This window comes from Rhea pennata, chromosome Z (genome assembly GCF_028389875.1).
Source record: "Rhea pennata isolate bPtePen1 chromosome Z, bPtePen1.pri, whole genome shotgun sequence".
NCBI lineage: Eukaryota > Metazoa > Chordata > Aves > Rheiformes > Rheidae > Rhea > Rhea pennata.
In genome coordinates this window covers 23800566-23820441 of record NC_084702.1, presented here as the reverse complement: position 1 = coordinate 23820441, position 19876 = coordinate 23800566, and the positions used below count along the sequence as shown (strand labels likewise).

The 19876-nt window shown below is 40.9% G+C and overlaps 1 protein-coding gene across 1 annotated transcript in view; it reads right to left on the bottom strand.

The window, feature by feature from the left end:
- MAMDC2 (MAM domain containing 2) overlaps positions 1-19876 on the bottom strand; it is a 60815-nt gene that overhangs the window by 19153 nt on the left and 21786 nt on the right. Inside the window, exons 3-8 of the mRNA XM_062600185.1 lie at positions 12756-13021; positions 11374-11458; positions 10168-10305; positions 7908-8164; positions 2747-2840; positions 495-641 (exon numbers count right to left, since the gene is read on the bottom strand). Coding sequence (XP_062456169.1) covers positions 495-641; positions 2747-2840; positions 7908-8164; positions 10168-10305; positions 11374-11458; positions 12756-13021 — 987 coding nt within the window. The remainder of the gene's footprint in view (positions 1-494; positions 642-2746; positions 2841-7907; positions 8165-10167; positions 10306-11373; positions 11459-12755; positions 13022-19876) is intronic.

Here is a 19876-nt window from a genome sequence, read left to right as displayed (position 1 = left end):
TTTCAGAACACATTAGCATACTGTTCAAGCAGCAGTATGCCATTTCACTACACAAAACTTCAAAGTTTTCCCTTAAAAATGCAACTGTCCTAAGCATGGAAGAGCTAAGAGCCCAGTGCTCTTCCACATTAAAAGCAATGCATTAAACTACTAGTGTATTTTCTTGCATGTTTTTGTGGGATCACATTTGCCACAAATCAGTACTGCCCAGCACAGTTACTGCGATTTATGGCCCTGGGTGACCGCAGGAAGACGAGCCTGCCGTGGCCTTGGGGCACATAACGGCATGCTGCAGGTGACCTCCCCGCTCACGTGCACGTCCCTGTACGGCCGGACTCCCAGCCGGACGGAGTGGTGTGCACTGATTTTTCATGGAAGGGAGCTGCAGGGAGGTACCCTAACCGATGTGCCAATGACATTATGTAACAGGGTGAAGAACAGGTTAAACTTTACATCTGGTATGACTCTTCTGATGAAAAAGAGTTTTGATTTACCAAATCCCGTAGTGTGATCTCCTGCTCTATACACATTACGCTTTACTTTCACTCTGCTCCATCCTGGACCATCCTTGTGATCCTGGTAAAAATTACACAGATCTTCCTCAAAATTGCAGCTGGCCTCGGTAGGATTGAAATAAATTCCTAAAAGATATATGCATATGTTCTGTTAGGAAAAGCACAGGATAATAGGCATAGGTATTTGAAGAACAAGGATGCCGAAATATACTGCTTCATCTCTTTTTGCCTGTGTTTAACAGTAATGTGTATTACAGCAGACCAACATATACAAAGACCTTGTGGATACATGGTACGAAGTCACATTGATATCAAACTATCAGCTGTCTATCACAAGTGGACCTTATTTTCTTCTATTTTTCCCAGAGGAAGAAAAAAATCCTCCTTCATAGTCCCTTTAAAAATAAATAAGCTACATATATTAAAAGAAGATTAATCCTTCAGTATATAATATATAAAGACATTCAGACATTTGTTTTCATCCTGCTCCTTTATTCAAAAGATAGTTGGACAAAATGAGCATGTATGTGAGTGTGTCGGCGTCCGTGCTTGTCATATTTAGTCACGTTTCATTTTCAGTTTAATTTCCAAGTGTATAACTTTCTAACATAAATATGTAATATTTTTTAAATTCACTTTTCTCAAAAGCTTTTTGTTGTAATGTACAATGTGTGTACATATACATGCTGTATGTATGTAAGCCAAATAGCATTTGGTTCACGTGCTACTTCGTTCATGGCTACTGACCTCTGGAGCTATGCATCACTCAGCACTGCACAAGTCACCACACAGAAGAAAACTGCACCATATATAGTGCTGTTTATTAAAAGCTAAACTAATCCCCCCAGCCCAGCTGATGGCTCTCTCGTTGACCTGCTACGTGGAATTCATAATCAGGATTTGCTGTAGTCTGAAAACAGCCCCGTTGTGAAAGGCTGCTTTTATGTCGGACGTTCCTACTCCTTTAAAAGCCGCATCAATCGCGCGTAGGTCGCCCAGGGAAAGGGGGGCACAACCCAGGGCGCCCATGTGGTTCTCAGCTGCATCAGAAGCCAGGGTCCTCTACAACAGCGGACACAGCCCATGCAGGCCTAACACAGCTGCACTAACAAACAGGGACTTCCCTGGCAGGGGCCGGAAAACAGGCAGGTAACTTCAGAAGAAGCAAATTTTTGGCTTTGCAGAGATGCCTCTGGTCTCTCCAGCTTCACATACACCAAATGTAAGCAGCTGCTCTTGTGTCTTTCTCCACCTTCAGAAAAAGAGGTGGCTGCTGTGGACCTCCACCTCTGCTTTCCTAGGCTCAAGAAAACACAGTTGAAGCACCAACAGACCCATGCAGCATCAGACCCAACTTTTGAGTCATCCTTTGGAGACCAAGTTTAGTACTTTGCAACATTTTCCCTCCCTTAGGCTAACATGTAGACCTTTGTTGACCAAAATGTCTAGAAACCTTTGTTGACCAAAACTTCTTGAAAAATTGAACATAGTGCTGTATATACAACAAAAGACTGTGATCTTTTGCAAAAAATGTCTTCAGAACAGCTGAAAAACCGCCTACAGCTGAATGCAAGGAGAATGAACATCTGTTGCTCTTGGAACATCTCTACTTAAAATAGTTGAGGATGGAAATAGCAGATAAGTCTGAAGAATTAACCAGCAGCTAAACATAGTTCCACAAAATATCAGGCAAATGATTGGCATTTGTTTCTCAAACAGGAAAAAAAAAAAAAAAAAAAAAAAAGCCCTTCAAAGTCAGAGTTAGTAGGCTAAGTTCTAGCTGAATTTATCCATTTAACTTATCAGAGTGGATCCAAACTTGAGCCTTGATATTGAGACTAATGTGGGGTTAGGGCAGGAAATACTATAATCTCTCTCTTTCTGAGACAGTCCTGCAAATGGTAATTTGTTTAAATGTCAGGGAGATGCAACTGCAGCATTCAGCCCAGTGCTGCAGTTACAGATCTCTGAGGCAAGGTCATTGAAGAAGAAGCACTAAAGACTGGTTTCTGGGTCAGCTGATCAAATAAACAGTATTAGTGTTTATCTATCTTATAGTGTCATTTTGCCCCTAAGGAGAAAAAGGATCCCATAGCACTGGTCAGTTGAGATAGCAGTATTTCCATGTAACTACAAAATATTGCAAGTATTAAAATACGTGGTTCAAAGAGGCAAAGCATATGGGGAAAAAAAAAAAAAAAAGGAATGCAAACAGCAGTAAGAACTCATACCTGTCTGATTGCTGCAGTAAACTGGAGAAAAAGCAATGTCATCAAGGGCAACATAACCTCCCTTGGCACTGTTGAAAGCAACTTCAAATATCACCTGGAAATGATAATCATTTGTTATTCATCTACCATACACGCAATAACGTACAGAGTATGTGTTGGTACTACTGAGCTGTGATCAAACGGCCCGGCAGACGCCAGGGCAGCTCAGAGAGTACTGCAGGTGTCGGGACAAATTGTATTATATCACTGACTAGTAATACAAATCGTGGTCAGACCGTGGGGTCACATCTCTGTCCACGCAAGCCTAGGAAGAGCCACCGGGGACACAGCTCTTCCACTACTTTATGAGGCATCAGTAGTTTCAAAGTTTCAAACTGTCATGAGACCATGCAAAGCCAGTACGCAGGGTTATTACTCTAGATTGACTTTAACTTCAAAGTTGCCTGATTACTACTGTGTCCAGCATCTATCTGAATCAAGAGCTAAAAAAAACCCCATACGTAATACTCTGCATGAACTGTCATGATCGTACTACGTTTTCTCTGAAGATAACATCCTCAGACACTAAAAGTCATGCCTTGGCATCAGCTGGCAGGGAAGATTTTCTTTAAAAAGTTATAGTTAAGATGAAAACCAACAAAGTTGTTATTCTATTTTGTTTACCACAAAACCAAATAATGTTTGTACTCAGCCTTTCTCAGGAGATATTCCCAAGGTAAATGCAGGACAGTCTGTAATTCTTGAGGCAGTGTGTTAAATCTTAAATATCAAAACTCTGAATTACAGGAAAACTTTGAGAAAAGGCCTGAATCACAAGGCAACCCTGGGGACAGAACAAGGATATAAATACAAAATGCTTCCAGAGTGAGAGCCTATTCAGCGAAAGCAATGCCTGTGATGTCTCACCTACAGATGGCAGCCAAATTATGAGAGCTGCAAAAGAATCCTGACACTTTTCTTTAGCTAGATGCACAAAAAAAAAAAAAAAAAAAAAAAAAAAAAAAAAAAAAAAAAAGACCCTTTTGAAGCTCAGCTAAAGTAAGTATAAGCAAAGTTTTCTTTTACTTCTGTCCAGTGGTCTCTAAAAATAACAATTGTATTATTAATAGCTAGATTACATGGAAAATCATGGGGTAGAACAAAGGCTAACCTAGCCCAGTATCTTGTTTCTGACAGAGGAAGAAGCCTACAGAAAAAAATGAATAAGGCAAGTCTTCAGATTTACTTCCCTCACATGGTGTTCCTGATGGATTTTTTTTTCTTCCATGAAGAAAATCACCTTTTGGCTCATCAAAATAATATGCTGTTACAGTGAGTTCCACAATATAGTTATGTTATCTATGAAAAAATTCTCTGTTAGTTTATTTTAAACCAATTACCTGATCATTAAGAATTTTGGACAGCAATGGAAACTATGAGAAAGAATAAATAGTTAAAACTTCTCCATCTCATTCATGATTTCTATGAATCTCTGCCATATTCTCCTTCATTTTTTTACAGGTTGAAGTGTCTTCATTCACGCAGCTTCTCTATAGTTCTGATTATCCTCATCACTCTCTTTTAGTTCTAGGATGTCCTTTTTCAAATGAGAGGATTGGAGTTGTACACTCTACTGAAGACATGAGTACCCTGTAGATTTATTCACTAGCAAGGCATCTTCTATTTTACTGTTTATTCCTTTATAAATAATTCCTAAGATTCCAGATGGTTTTATGAAAGCTACTAAGAGCTGAGATGATATTTTCATAAAACTAACTACAAGTGATTATTAACTAATTTACAGCAATAGCACTAGGACTGTTTTTTCCTTTGCATGCTAGTTTATACTTATTGAACATTTAATTCATTTACCATTCAGTATTATGAGACCTTTCTGCAATTTTTTGTGGCTCTTTTTGTTTTTATTCTCTTTAGTATTTTGAATAGTATCATCAGCAAACTCTGCTACCTCCCTACTTAAAACATTTTGAAGGTAATTTAAAACCTCATAGACCTATTTATAACTGGAAGATAAACATGAGAAACAAGAGCTTTGCATGCAGTCACAGAGCTGTGACATTGCTATGATAATGGAGACATGGTGGGAGACCTTGCACAACTGAGTGCTGCAGTGGACAAATACAGGGTATTCTGGAGAGGCCAGTAGGAGAAATGAGGAGAGGGCTGCCCACTGTGTGGAAGAGCAGCTTGGGTGTATGGGGCTCTGAGTATGGGTAAAAGCTTGTAAGGCCAACTCAGAGGAAACACTACCAACTGTGGCATTGCAGTGGGAGCGTGTGACAGATCGCTGCCAACCAGCGTGAGGAAGGGGATGAAGTTTTCTTTGACCAACTTAAAGAAGTCTTTGTGATACAGATGTCTGTTCTCCTTGGAGATTTTAACCTACCCAACATCTGCTGGAAGGGCAAAATGCTGGGATGCAAGCAATCCAGGAGATTTCTGGAGGATTTCTAGATAAGCAGGTACTGGGTGGGCCAACCAGGGGTGGTGCAAAGCTGGTGATACCCTGCTGAATCTAATATTCACTAACAAGTAAGAACTGGTTGGGGATGTGGTAATCAGTGGCAGCCTTGACTGTAGTGACCATGAAATAGTGGAGGTCAAAGCCCTAAAGAGAATGAGAGAAGTAGGAAAGTAGCAGAGCCCAGACCCTTAACCTTAGGAGAGTAGCTCTGGGCTTATGCGGGGTAGGATCGGTAGGGTGGGTCAGATCCCACTGAAGGTAACTCTGAGGTCCAGAGTGTCCAGAAAACCAGGTAGGTCTTTAGGCAGAGCATCCTCTAAGCTCAAAAACTGTCACAATATTCAGCAGAACAAGAAGACCTATCAGAAGGCCAGCTTCCTAATCAAGGAAGCCGTGGTACAGCCTTAATGCAGAAAGCAGCAGACAGGAAGGGGAAACAAGGAGAGGCTGCAAAGGAGGGAATAAGAAACACTGCCTGAGCATGTTGGTGTGGTGTCAGGAAAGCAAAAGCTCGGTTGGAGTCAAGACTTGCAAGGGACTTCAGGAAGTGCTTTCATGGCTACACTAGTCGTAAAAGACTGAAGAAGGAAAATGTGCGTCCATTGCTCGATGGGGTGGGTGCTTTAGTGATAGTGGTCAGAGACGATGCTGAGGTCCTTGCCGCCTTCTCTGTCATCAACAGCAAGGTCTGCCAAGACTCTGTGCTCAGTGACAGGGCTCAAGGAAAGGAACCACCAGCCAGGGTGAGAATAAAGTCAGGGATTGCTCACAAGCAAAGGTGTTGAGGGAGCTGGTAGATGTCCTTGCAAGGTCAGTATACACAAGCTTTGACAGGTTGTGGAGATCAGGGGAGGTCCACCTCAACTGCAGAAAGTCTAATCTTGCACATATCTATAAAATAGGGAAAAAATTCCATCTGAGGAACTGCATGCTGGTCAGCATCACTTTTGGTCCCTGGGAAAACTATGGAGCAAAGTTTTGGACACATGAGGGAGAAGGTGGTGATCAGGAACAGTCTGCGTGGATTTACCAAGAGTAAACCATGCCTGACCAACCTGTTTCTGTGACAGTGACCAGATTTGCAGGTGAAAGGAAAGCAGTGGCTGTCATTTACCTCTACTCTAGCAAAGCTTTCAATGCCATCTCCTACAATATTCTTGCATATAATTTCTGACATTAGTCTGTGTGAAAGGACAACCAGATGGGTAAAAATCTGGTTGGATGGTCAGGATCAGAAGCTTGTGGTTAATGGGCTGTACAGTAGACTGTGAGGGCAGAAACAACTGTGGTACCACAAGGGCTATTCCACAAATAAACATCTATCTTCAAGTTTTTAAATGTTTATTTTTATTTACAATATCAACCAATTTGCCCAATAGGGAAATCATACAAAATCTGCAACCCTCTTGCACTCTCTATTCCTGTCCTACTTAGGCAATTACATATAATTGTGTATTACAGTTAGCAACTTGGCTATTTTATGAGAGTTCCTTTGACATTCTTCTGTGATACCATCTAGTGTTGATGATTTTTTACTAGTCTTTTTACCTATTCTCCCTCTGATGAATCGATTTAAGACAGTTCCTTTAACTTTACTCCAGTAAAAAAAAATTGTCTAATGATGGAATTTTTTCTCACATCACAGAGCACAAAGATGCAAAGGACTCACTCAGTTTTTCTGCTGTGGTTAAATATTTGTGCACTTCTATTATACCTTGGTTAGAGCCCCCCAGATTCTTAGATACCCTTTCTAATTCTGACGTGTGGCCAAAGGCTTTGTAATTAATGTTACTCCTTTAAAATACTATTCCTACTCTTTCTTTACAGCCTGCTAGAACACACTATCTTTTTCTATTCCTCTCATTTGGATACAACTTCTGCTTTTAGAATAACGTCTTCATTCCATAGCTTACTTCACTTCACTGTTTAACCATTTCAGCTTTTTTTCTTTTTTTTTTTTTCTTTTAAAGTCTTTTCAGATTGTTATTACATATTCATTCCTGGCTTCAGATATGCTGCTTTTAAATGACTTCCATGATACCACCAAATTTTATACCTTGCTAGCTACCCCTGCTGTTCTGTTCCTATAGTTCCTATAGTGTCATTTGCTATTAGATCTCAGCTCCTTTCCTGCACAATCTGATGTCTGTTTCAATGGATGACATGTAAGTTGCTGCACTTGTTTTATTCTATTTTGTCTACTTACTAATCCTAATGTCCTGCATCACTCTAGGAATGTACAGAAGTTTCTTCTATACATAATCAATACTAAATCCAGCTCATCTCACCTTCCTGGTGAAGAGTCTCCTGCTGATAGAGTAACTTTGGGTTCATTTGATGTGTTCCATTCATTAATGGATTTATTTGGTCTCTGCCATCTCAAAGTGGGCTGAGAGAACCTTGACATTATTTAGTGGGAGCTCAAAGATCTCACATTACTGGGACTCCACAACCTGCCACAGTGGCCTGTTGAAGTACTTCGCTACCTGACCCCATCTTTGCTGAAAACCAGAATGAAAAGTGATTTCTCTTTGGCATTTTGCAATAGCAAAGGAAGCAACCGATCACCACTATGATTAAAACAATCTTTCAGATACTGGAAGGCTACTGCCATGCTCCCCACTAGGTCTGATACAGCACTGATGTACAATGCAACCTGGAAGGTGTAAGTGAGCCATACCGGAATGACTGTTTTACCTCCATTGGGTATGGTGCATTGAAGTCAACTTCTGCTGAAGTCCAGCCTGCACTCAATGCACTTTCTGTTTTCCAGATCTCTTCATAAAAGCCACTTGTATCTCTCAAGTAAACGGTAAAAACAATGCTACTCTCCTGCTTAAGTTGATAATAAAAAGATAAGCAGCCAGACATCGGGGCCGTTGTCTTTGGTGAGATTAGCTGGGCCACTTCCTGAAAATGCTTGACGTAAACAGAGTCCACATACATGTAGTGACCTAAAAGTATAAAAGAAACTTGGTATAAGGACACCCTTTAAAGAACATGACTTAAAAGAAGTATCCTCAGATGGGCAGGAACTAGTGTATCTCTACAACTTAGACAGCAATGATTGGTTCCCAGGAAATGTTAGTAATCCTAAGCAACCTGTTTTTTTCTCCTTTTTTCCTACGGACACCACAGTTGTTTGGCTAAGACATCACAGGCAAAAAAGTCAATCTCTGGTCTTTCTCAACTCTTTATTTTAAAACTTTATTATAAAGAAAGTAATTTTTTGAATTTTTTGGAGCTGTTCCTAAATGCAAAAATGCACTACAACTGAGTAAAATCCCTCCCTCACAACAGCTTAATTTAGTATTTAGTCTTTATCTAAGTGCTAACTTCCACTGAGGTAAACTAAGTAAATGAGTAAGACTAAGCCATGTATCTCCTCATCTGTTTTAGTCAGTATTTCATTTAATAGATCAAATGACTTAGTTATTAATAACAAATGACTTAGTAAGTAATCTTTATTCTGTACAGTTCACTGCATGTATAACTCTGCTTTGTTTGTCTAGGATTTGATTTCTAAATATTTTATCTTTACTGAATATTTTTTGTGAAAACATTTTTTTAAAAGTCCTTTGGGGAGTTCTTCATAAGAAGAAAAATGCATTACAACTCAGTAAATTCCCTGCCCTCCAACAGCCAATACTACCCACAGGATTTTAAAAGGATTTTTAATAGATTCTCAGGCTTATGCTAATTTTGGCAGCACCATCTTGATTTAAACAAGACATACGCATGTGCATGGTATGCTGTGCATCTGTAGTTTTTTCCTCTTTCACATGCCCAGAAACACAGATCTACAGCGTCAAACGATGTAAGCTGATCAACTGAAAAATGTTGCTTCATTAATAGAAAACTTACTGTAGTAGGATGAAATGCCAAATTCACAGGCTACTTCAGCATTGACCTTGCAGACTGTGTATTTAGCCTTGTACTTGTTTCCACACTCCTATAGCCCATTAATTAGCTAATACTGTTTTTAGACCTGGAGATTTCACTTCTTTTTTTTCATTTGAGTGGAATAAGGAGGCTCTTCTGCAAATTTTGGCTTCTTGGGATCTTCTCTGTCCGTGGTCCACAGAGAGGATTTGTTGTAAAACAGAAACAGTCTGACTACCAGGAAACAGCTCCCTCCCAGATGGTAGTTTCTGCTATCATATACAGTAATTTTTAATATATAGATCCACAGTCAGCCATTAAAGTTGTGGTGAGTTAAACTTTCATCAATTTTTTTTACCAATTTTTAAGTCACTCAGGGTTATGCAGGGCTGGACTGACACTCTGTACTCAACTCACACAATTGTGAAATGAAATAAAAAGGCACAGCGGCATGAGTTAAGGAAGGAGTATCAACCTTACTTTTCAGGATGCAATTCCTTGTTTTGTCACAAACTTCACTTTGTCTGAGATGTGCAATGTACTGCAACAAGCCAGATCTCCTAAGTGTCATCTACTGTGGTATTTCATACAAAACTATGTTAAGGATTAAAATACCTGCCAACCCTTCGCTATGATTATTTAAAAGGCTCTTCTCTCAGCAAGGTAGCCAGGACAAGTTTTTCACACAGGTGAAGTGCTGGAGAACCCCTCAAGCCTTTAAAGTACCCTCCCTTCTGGGGGCTGCATTAATAGAACCTTGTTTGAGTAAAAGAAACAGAACTCCTAAAACTTGTGCGATTTAATGTCAAATTTTCTAAATGTGCTTCAGTCCCTATGTTTTCCTGCTCAGCTCCAATGGCCATTAGGAAAAAATCTCTGCAAGATTTACAGGCCAGCAGTACAAGTTTTTAAAATATATTACACATTATCATGGCCCATATTTTTAAAATCCACAGAAAGATGGTTCCCTCCCACCCCTTACCATCCACCATACTACTCTGAGTTGTTTTTAAGCATAACAACAGGCACAGACCCAAATTTTCCACTTTACTTCCATTTTACGTTTCCTGCTTACCCAATTCACTGTTAAGTGTGTGGTCTTTGGGAAGGACAGACTGAGAACTGCGAATGTTTCCTCCACCAACAAACCAGTTTACGTTGGGGTTCCAGCGGTTCATGAAGCCACAAAGGTGATTTTCTTCAAAGTCACACTCTGCAATTGTAGACACTATCATGAAGATCTCGTAACAGCTTAACACACACATCTGTATTACAGAAACTGCAAGAAAAGCTATTCCTAAGCATTGGCCTGGGTTTAGGTGAGTCAGTGCATTGAATGCCTACACTTGTAAAACTGGACACAACACTTAATAATAAATGGAAGCTAATTTAGCCACAGTTCTTGATGACCATTATAGACTCTCATTTCCAACCTGTCCAGTTGTACCTATCTTTCATTGTTCGATTTTATATGACTACTGTAACTTAGAATTGAATAAAACAGATTTAAAATATACCACTTTCTAGCCCTTATTAAATAGTCTGAGCAAAATTCCCACTGGTAAATCTTACTGCAACTGTATGAAACCACCATGTTGCTCTGCTGAATGGAAAGCTTTGCAGGTAGCTGCACTGCAAGGGTGATCCATGGCAAATGTGCCAGGCTGCTATAGCACGGAGCAGGGAGCTGTCAGGGGTAGGTGGAAGCAAGGCAGGACCAGCAGTTGGCACAGCCAAAGAAATATAATAATTCAGCTGCACTCTGCCAGAGTGCTAAAGGCCTCCTAGCCTCCCAGCTGCTGCAGTTTTTGAACTTCATTAGCAGTTTTGGAAAATGTCATGGGGAACAGACAATAAGTGCAAGTATCAGCACAGTTTTGTCTCTGCAGCTGGCAGGACACCTCTGTAAGGCAGCATGAATAGGCATACAAGAAAAAATAACATTGCAGGTGTTATGTCTACTGTTTGCAGCAGTCTAGTTTTGTGAAAATATAACACTCGGTCCTGCTTGAACAATAAATAGCAAAAGAATAGAATGAATGTATGAGAAGAGTCTACACACATTAGAAAGCAAGGCAGGCAAATAAATATTAACATAAGAGTGCACAATCTTATTTTTAAAACAATGAACTGTCCATTTCATTAACTTCTCAGACTATTTTTCAAATTAAAAAGATACTTTTATTTCCCCTAAGCCAAGACCTTTTGTTCAGTTTTCAAACAGCCAGTGAGGCATTTTTTTTATGCAGAGAATATGGGCAGCTGGGCAGAGACTACTCACCAATACAATATCCTGGAGTTATTTTTATTTCAAAAATTGCTATGCTGGCAGATTTATCCTTTCCCATCTCACCTTCAAGAATAATCTGCACAATATAAATCAAAAGGTACATTTTAGGGGTGTCAGTATTTCCATCATCACACTGGACATTTAAACCACAGAAACAGGTGAATTAGTGAAACATATGTAGGAGACTCTACTCCCTAGAGTCCGTAGAAGTGCATTTGATGAAATAACCTGGGGTAGTGACAGGCAGACTGCACTGAAGACTGAGTTCACCTCCTTTGCCTAGGAGAGAAAGCACACCAAAAGGCAATGGGACGCGGCGTAAGTAGCCTGCACTTCATATCAGTGCAAATGTAGGACTTTAGACTCCTCAGCTGTGGTTACATATAATAGGTTCCCCTTCTGTATGGGAAGCTACTGCAGAGATACGGTGTGACAGGATTTGGATAGAAATACTCTCCTCCAAGCTCCTGACTCTCACTTCTTTCACACAGGCAGAAGACAGGAATGAGCAAGCACAGCTGCAGACCTAAGGCCTGGGAGATCAAGCATCTGCCACAGCTCTGCCAGTCAGCAGAGAAGTGAGGCATTGTTGCTGCTTCGGTTCGGTCTGCTGTGCTTTTCAGAGAGCTGAAAAATGCATTTATTTGGAAGCACATTAACTATCTGACTCAGAATAGCATTGCTCACTGATTTTGGAGATAAAAACGGTCGACCGATTCACTCAGAGCTAGGCCAGATCAGTTGCAAGCTAGAGCTTTTGGAACAAACAGCCAGCATCCCAACAGGCTGGAATTAATTTTTGATCTATCCAAGAAGCATGGAGACTACACTCTCCATGGAAGTCTTAAGTGAGAACTTAAAAAAAGTATTGCTTGCACTCAAGCACAATGCAAAAACTGGTTTACAGTGTCCAGCTCTGTAATATTACTGTAATGTTACATTGGTTCATGTAAGCCAATCTTACATGAAATCCTGAAATAACATGAACCAAACATGAAACAAACTTATGGACCTGTGACACTGCTAGGACTGATACAGGACTGTATGGAGAACAAACCTTAATTCTCTAACACTTCGTGGCCCTGTGTTCACTTTTCTGTGAATTACATCTCATGCAAAGCAAAAGGTATTGCATACGGCAGGCCTGAATGTTCAAGTCCTTTAATAAGCAGGAAAGTAAAATCCAGCCTCAGTTCCTGGAGAAAAATACCATTTCTGCTCAGTTCTCTTTGTTTTTTCCACAGTAAGCTTTCCTGCTTGAGTCGACAACGATGGCCAATAATAAGGCCAAAGGTGACAAAGTTCAAAAAGTAATGCATATATCACAACATGTGCACAATAAATCCTTTGGTACCTTCTAAAATCATACGTACCTTGTACTTTTTTGTGCTATTTGCTAAATCTAAACTAGCTATGAGCCAGCTATCTGAAGGCTCCTTGGCTGACCACAGCAAACGATCAAAGCTCTCTCCTTCTTGCCTCAGATACAGGTTGAGCCTGGCAGGATCAGATGAAGACTCTGAAGTTGTTGCTATTTGGTAAATCAGTCTGATACAGCTCCACTCTTCCAAATGTAGTTCAGGACTGGAAAGTATTGCTTTCTCACCCTCATGAGATGTATCCACAGAAATGTAATGTCCTGGGAACAGAAAGACAAACATCAGAATAATGAGTGCCAGAGTCTTTACTTTTGCATCCCTGGATAAAAGTGAATACAAAAGAACAGTTACCCCAGGGTTAGCTCCACTCCTTTATTAGGCAAGTCATTTTACCCTTTTACTCTCTACACATACAAATCTCACTACATGTATCTCACTGCATTCTTAATTGTGTTTTTAAAACTGTGTACTCAATGTGTATTCAGTGAAAGATACTGTATCAACATAGGAGGAGATTATTGAAATAAAGAGCCATTATGTTTATTCAAATACTGCCCTCCAAAAGTGATAGCTACAGGTAGACTATTTAATTGACAAGATAATTCACACAGAAATACGCTGCAGGAACATTGAGTTGTTTACTGACCAAAACTTTCTTACATTTTTTTATTTATTGCTTTTAAATCTAAATTATAAAAATGAAGTATCTCAACTGAAAACTTATAAAGCAGTTTTATTTTCAAAGAAGAAAACTAGAAGACACTGTTAGGCAATAATACTAGAATGCATAAATTTGTTAATTAAAAAAAAAGCATTAATGTGACACTAAGTTTAAATATACCAGCAATCTCAATGGGGTTATTTCAAAACTAATCTCCAGATGGGTATTTTAGGAACAGGGCCTAAAATATCAGCTCTTCTATAAAAGCAAAAGAAAGGAAGAAAAGAAAGGACAAGCTAAAAATGCAAAAGAAAGCCAAAAAAAATGCTAAAGAGACAGCATGTAGAAAAAGGGGGCAACAACAGATCACAGGTGAAGCAGAAGCTTGGTCCCAGAGCTTGCCAGTGCACTGAAACCAAGGTCAGGAGAGTGTAATGGGGTAGGAGATTCACAGAGTCACAGAAAGCCATAAGCAAATGAAACTGAGCAAGAGAGAGAAAATTTAAAGATAAAAAGCAGGCTAGGACATCCGCAGCTGAAATGTTATCCCGCAGACACCCCAGAAGATGATCCTTGCAATGCCACGGCAATGCGTATCAGGCAGGCCCTGCTCCTAATACTGGTTCTCACCATCCAGACTGCAAGAGTCACGACCGTGGCACATTAGCCCTTCACACCTCCGCGTATCATGCCTATGCTCTTCGTTTCCCTCTGCCTACATACACCTTTTCCTTTAATCTCATCTCACTTGACCACAGAGCCTGTTCTCTGTTCCCACACGTCAGCACTTGCTTAACTTGGATGCGGTCAGACCAACATTAAACATGTTGCTTGACTGTGGCCTTCAGGCACCCCTCATGCTCCCTTCCCAAATCCTGCCTGAACTCTCGACCACCACCGAGCCACCCCAGGGTTGCTTCCTGGGAGCGCTCTTGTTTTCTCGCATGCACAAGCATCCTCTCCGCAGCAAAAAAGCCACCAGCATGGACGAGGTCCCCAGCTGGGGGGGGCCGCAGCGGCACCGCGCGGGTCGCACCCGAGCCCTCGGACAGCAGCCCTGCATCTGCTCCGTCCCACCAGCGACACTGCAAGGCAAACAGCCTCGCCCCGGCGTACTGCGCGTTGACGTTTGACAGACAGGGAAGCAACTGCCGCTTACCGGCTTTTGGGGTAGATGCAGCACCAAGCAGTCTGAGGGGCTGCACAAACATAGAAAAGATGTATTTTCTTTCCCTTTTTAGGGAATGGAATGATTTTTTCCTCTCACCATAACTTTTCTCTGTAAACCTTATCCACCGTGTCTAATTTTACTTTCTTGGAAGAACACACAAAATCACAGGTGAAGTACAAGTAACTCGTTTCTGTGGCAGCATATGAATGAAAAGTAAACAAAGCATTGAATATTTCAAAACAGGTACCTAAAGTGCCTGCCAAATATGTTATCAGCCGCTAACTACACTGTGAGTGCATAAAACATCCGCTCATATACAGACATCAGGTTCAGCAGATAGCACGCACCGTATTTGCTTGCTGGCGTGCTCTAGTCCAGGGTGTGCAAGTTTTCCCAGAAGCACAGAGGAGAGAGGGAATTACCATGGCTCTGTCAGAAATGGAGCATGTCTCACACCATGTTTGCTCGTAATTGGTTTAAGTGGCAATATACAGTTCAGACAAAGAAGCTGGGTTTTTTTTCCAAGGTAATCTTAATTTGGATAATTTTGGTTACAAGGAAACCTACAATTCTGAATCCATGCCTGGCAATTCAGCCCTATTTTTGACTCGGGTTCATGAGAAACTCTTTAGGAAACAGAACCTTCTTGCAACAGTCACCATTTTTTCTGAAGTAAATCAGTGTCAACATTGGAAAACACATTTACATTGAGACCTCAAATTGCCAGCTGTGAGGCTCAAAGAGCTGTCTGCCTTGAAGACATAATTATAAGTAGACTAAGGTTCTTCTACAAAAATAGTCATTTAAAAAAGAAAAAAAATGCCTTAAGAGTCTCCAGTTCGGATGATTACATCACCATGAACTTGTCTTTGCTTCCTATTTATGCTTACAGTTACTCTCACTTGGTCTGATTCCTCTCTGATAAGAAAGCAAGATCATGGAGTCTTTTTTTAGTCAAAGTCTTTTTGTTGTTGTTTTTTTTTTTTTTTAAGATTAGTTCGACCTATCGGTTAAAGCCTCCAGAAATGGAGTGCTCTCACTCCCAACTTGGTAATCATTTCAGCAAGCTCTGTAAAATTAAATATGTGATTAGCTGCTCTAAAATCAATGGGACTATTGATGAGGTGCATTACATGCGAGTCTCAACGATTTGTTCATGAGGATCAGAGCACTTTGCAGAATAAAGCACAAAAAATGCTAATGCTAAACTTTCGCCAAATGAATGCTGGCATTGACTAAATGGCCTTTATATTGAACTGTATTTCAGTAATAGCGTTGCCATGTGCCCCTGCTGCTGAAAGGAAGGTCCCACAGCAGCGACCCCAAGGGCAGACACTGAGCGATTGTGAGAAGGAGTCAGTGCAAAGGGAGGGCTCCTCTGCATGCAGAGACCGTCCCCACTTCCTTGGGGGAGTAACAAGGGCATTTAGCACTCCAGTCTACTGAAAATCTGATGAATGCACAGTGCTGTAGCCTGAAATCTCTTATTAAAAATGCAACATGGAGCTTCATCTTCCAACATGCCTCTCCCCCCTCTCCCCTCCCCCCCCCCAAAAAAAAATCCTCCTCCCTCCAATTACCCAAAGCACTTAATTTCACTCAAAGTCACTCAGGAGTTCCCAGATAGAGCTACTCTTAAAAACTAAACAAAGGTAAAGCAATGGTAGTAGTCACCAAGTGCTGGAAAGAGCCTGATCACCCAGAAAAACAGACATGTCACGGTGGACACCATGCTAGTTTTTTTACAGAGTACAACACTCAGAGATTGGTAACTACCTTTAATTGCTGACAATTAGCTGTAACCTGGCAAAAGTAAACACCTACCAGATGTGTGTTCCTCCCTACTCACCTCTTGGTCAAGCTGGAGAGTAAAGCATTTTACCATGTCCCTGCAGCAATTTTTCACCCATTGTGTACCTTAACTGCTTTCTTCTCCACAGCTGAATCAGGCTCTGCACACCACCAAGCATGTGCTCATTTCACATTCCTCCTTACCTGAGCAAAATATTGAGCCCTGGGATCTAGCACCCAGTGCTGCAAACCTAACCATCCTCAAAGCAACTATGCATCAAGACTTACAAAATGAGACCTTTAAAATCCCTGTGTACGCACATCTTTGATCTTGCTGTTCTAATAAGCAGTTTCTTACAGAGTATCTCTCAATTACAATTGATTATACATTAAGTTTATGAGTCATTCACCCAGATTCTGCATATCCGTTTTTAACCTCTTTTAGTTACCAAAGAGGCATCAGTATGTCAGTCAGCAGTGATTATATTAGCATTTTGGTGGGGAGGAGGTGGTTTTAAGACAGGCAATACTATTTTTTCCCTGAAACAGTAAGAAAATTGCACTCATTGCTCTCTCTGTAAACAACACAAACAAGGCAAAATGCCAGACACTGGCTAATAAAGTGAACCAAATTCCATTGACCAAAAAAAAAAAAAAAAAAAAAAAAAAAAAAAACTTGGAAAACACTTGGGATAGCTAAAATTACCACCTAGCCTTTCACTATGTATTTAGCTTATAAATATTTGGAAGCAAAACCATAGGCATGTTCCACCCTTCATGGGGTTTATATCTGACACAGCTGTTTGCTCAGTTCAGCAGCAGTGCAATTTTAAAACAAAAAAATGTATATAAAGAGGGAGTTCCAAGACAAACATTATTAAGCAAATATGAAAGAGAAAAAGGCTAGGAATTTACATTTGATTAGGTACTCATTTATATCTGTCTATGTGCAAGAAATACATTAAGAGCCACCAATTATGTTCAGATTTCCTCCATGCCTCCCATATGAGTACAGAAAATATTATTATCAAGGTTTCTGATAACAAATATTGATCTACTGATACCTTCTTTGGAATCTCAGCATCTTGATTTCTGGAGGGTGGCTTTTTTTTTTTTAATATGATACTACAAACACTTAAAAAGAAAAGGAGACCATTTTTAGGACCCACTAAGCCTTCTTATGTCACCAGGAAGAGTTACTTAAAAAGTAAATTAATGATAGAGCCAGGGAAATATTATTTCACAAATTGAGTTTGTACTATGGAGGCTATCCGTGGGCAAAAAATAGGTTTAGAGGAAGGTTCAGCATATGAGTTGAGAACACAGAAATTCTGCCAGCTACTTTTATGAGATTATGGCTGAAACTAGTAGAAGGCTTGAGATATTGGACAGGAAGCTTCACAATCAACACTCCACAATTGCTTCAATCTTTTTCTCAGTAGAAAGTAAACTTTTCAGCTAAAGTAGACTTTTTCTGAGGACAATTTGCCTCGAGAAACGGAAGCATATGAGTCAATATTAAATCTTTTTTCTAAGAAAAGTTCAGTTTTCTGAAGAAAGTTCTACCCCTACTCATGATCAACCACCACGTTTTCTGATCCGACAGCTTTTTGGAAGGAAAACCAGGGAGAGCAAAGTGGAGGATTCCGAATTTTTTTCAAGGCGTATCTCAGGAAAACAAAATATTGCACGAGTAAGCGACTTCTCAGTAGGATGGAAAGCTTTTGCTCCACAGTTCCACGAAGAATTGCGAACAGGCTTTCCTCACCTCGCGCAGCGGCAGGGGCGTCTCCAGCCCAGTGCTGTTGCCTGCCTGCAGCCAAGCCTGCCTGTCCACCTCTACCTGAACCCTCTTGTTGCCCAACCAGGGGCACCTGAGGACTCCACATAAACCTGCCGCAGTTTGATTCAGCTTTCTCAGGGGGAACAAAAAGGTTTCCAGGCAACCTTCATAAAGCTAGCTATTATTTATTCCAAACAAAAGCATTTTATAGAAAAGAGTTCCTGTAGGCGGTGAATACACGGGCAGCTCTTCCAGGCAGTTGTGCACCAACCCACAGCATGACAACAGCGTGTTGCCCTCGGGCAGATAAAATAAGCTCTTCTCGGTTTACAAAGCCAATCTCCCCCTGGAGGTGAGATTTATTATTCGACCATTTGCCAAGGACACCGAATCAGGTCAGAGAGCTCACATTTCTCAAACTAGAGGAATGAATTTTGGAAGATTTGTTATTGATGCAGAGGGCTTGCATTAGCTGCTGCCCCCACCTCCTGCATTACCCTTTACTTCTGCAGAAAGCTTGGAAGCACAGCTGTTAGCAAGCCCATCAAAAAGCATAAAAGAAATACCCTGTGACTAGGGCATGTGGTCACCATCGCTCTCATACCACAGGACCTTCTAGCCTCAGTCCATGGGCTTGACTGTAAAAGGCTGGCAGAGGTTCAGCCTCTGCTGCCGTTCTCTGTTTCTGATTTGCAGCAGCTGCTCCCCTACAGCCGTCTCACTGGGGATGTTTCCACTGTAAGGGCTTCTGGCAACTGCCATGTCCTCTCCTCACTCTCCTCCTTGAAATCCCAAGATCCTTATGTCATGCACCAATTACACCAGATTCACTGTTTTGTTCCAAACACAACCATGTGGCTTTGTTTTCATTCATAATGACCTCACATGTTTTTATATACTCTTCAAGTTTTCCTTTCTGCTTGTTTCAACTGCTCCATCAGCTTCAGGGAGCTGTTGATCAAATTACTGAGTTCTCTCTTTCGCATAGTTCATTATATAATTTTGACAGACTTTTTATCTGTTGAAGTAAAAGTTTCCAGATCCCTATCTGTTAGCTCTGGTTTTACTTGCAACAGCTGTTTCAGAAGGCCACCTCCATGACTTTATTAGCTGGTGCTTTTGAGCAGGAAGTAAGTAAGATTGAGACATGATTCTCTGCCTTGAATTTGTAAATTGGAAAGATATCATTCAGAATAACTTTTTGTTTATTCTTTGTCCTCCTAGATCAGTTTCCATCATCCTCAGTGCATCAGGAAACTTACAAATAAAAAGCAGACAAAGTAGACGCCATCAGGCATTTATTATTTCACAGTCTCTTTGATTCCCAGCCCTATCCCTTTACTAAATCATGTTTCTGACCAGAGTAAAACACACAGGCGAAGGCTCTGTGATAGCTCTTTTAGCAGTTGCTTGTTTTGGCAGTCAGCAGCACAGGGTAGCCTTCCTTCGGTAAAAGGACACACAATCTCCCTTCCATAGTGTTGGTCAGTCACTTGGTTGACTGCTCCCCCCATTCAGTTACGCCGTTGCACACTGATGTGATGCCTTACCCAGTAACGCACTACGAGCTCGGCTCTGCCCTGTGCGCTGAGCACACGCACACGTCTCAGCTTGCCCAAGGCAAACTCGTGGATCCACAGTCCACGCAGCTGCCCTGACCACAAGAGGTGTTTGGCACTTCTTTGAAGAAGCTGCCACCAGGTTTGCCA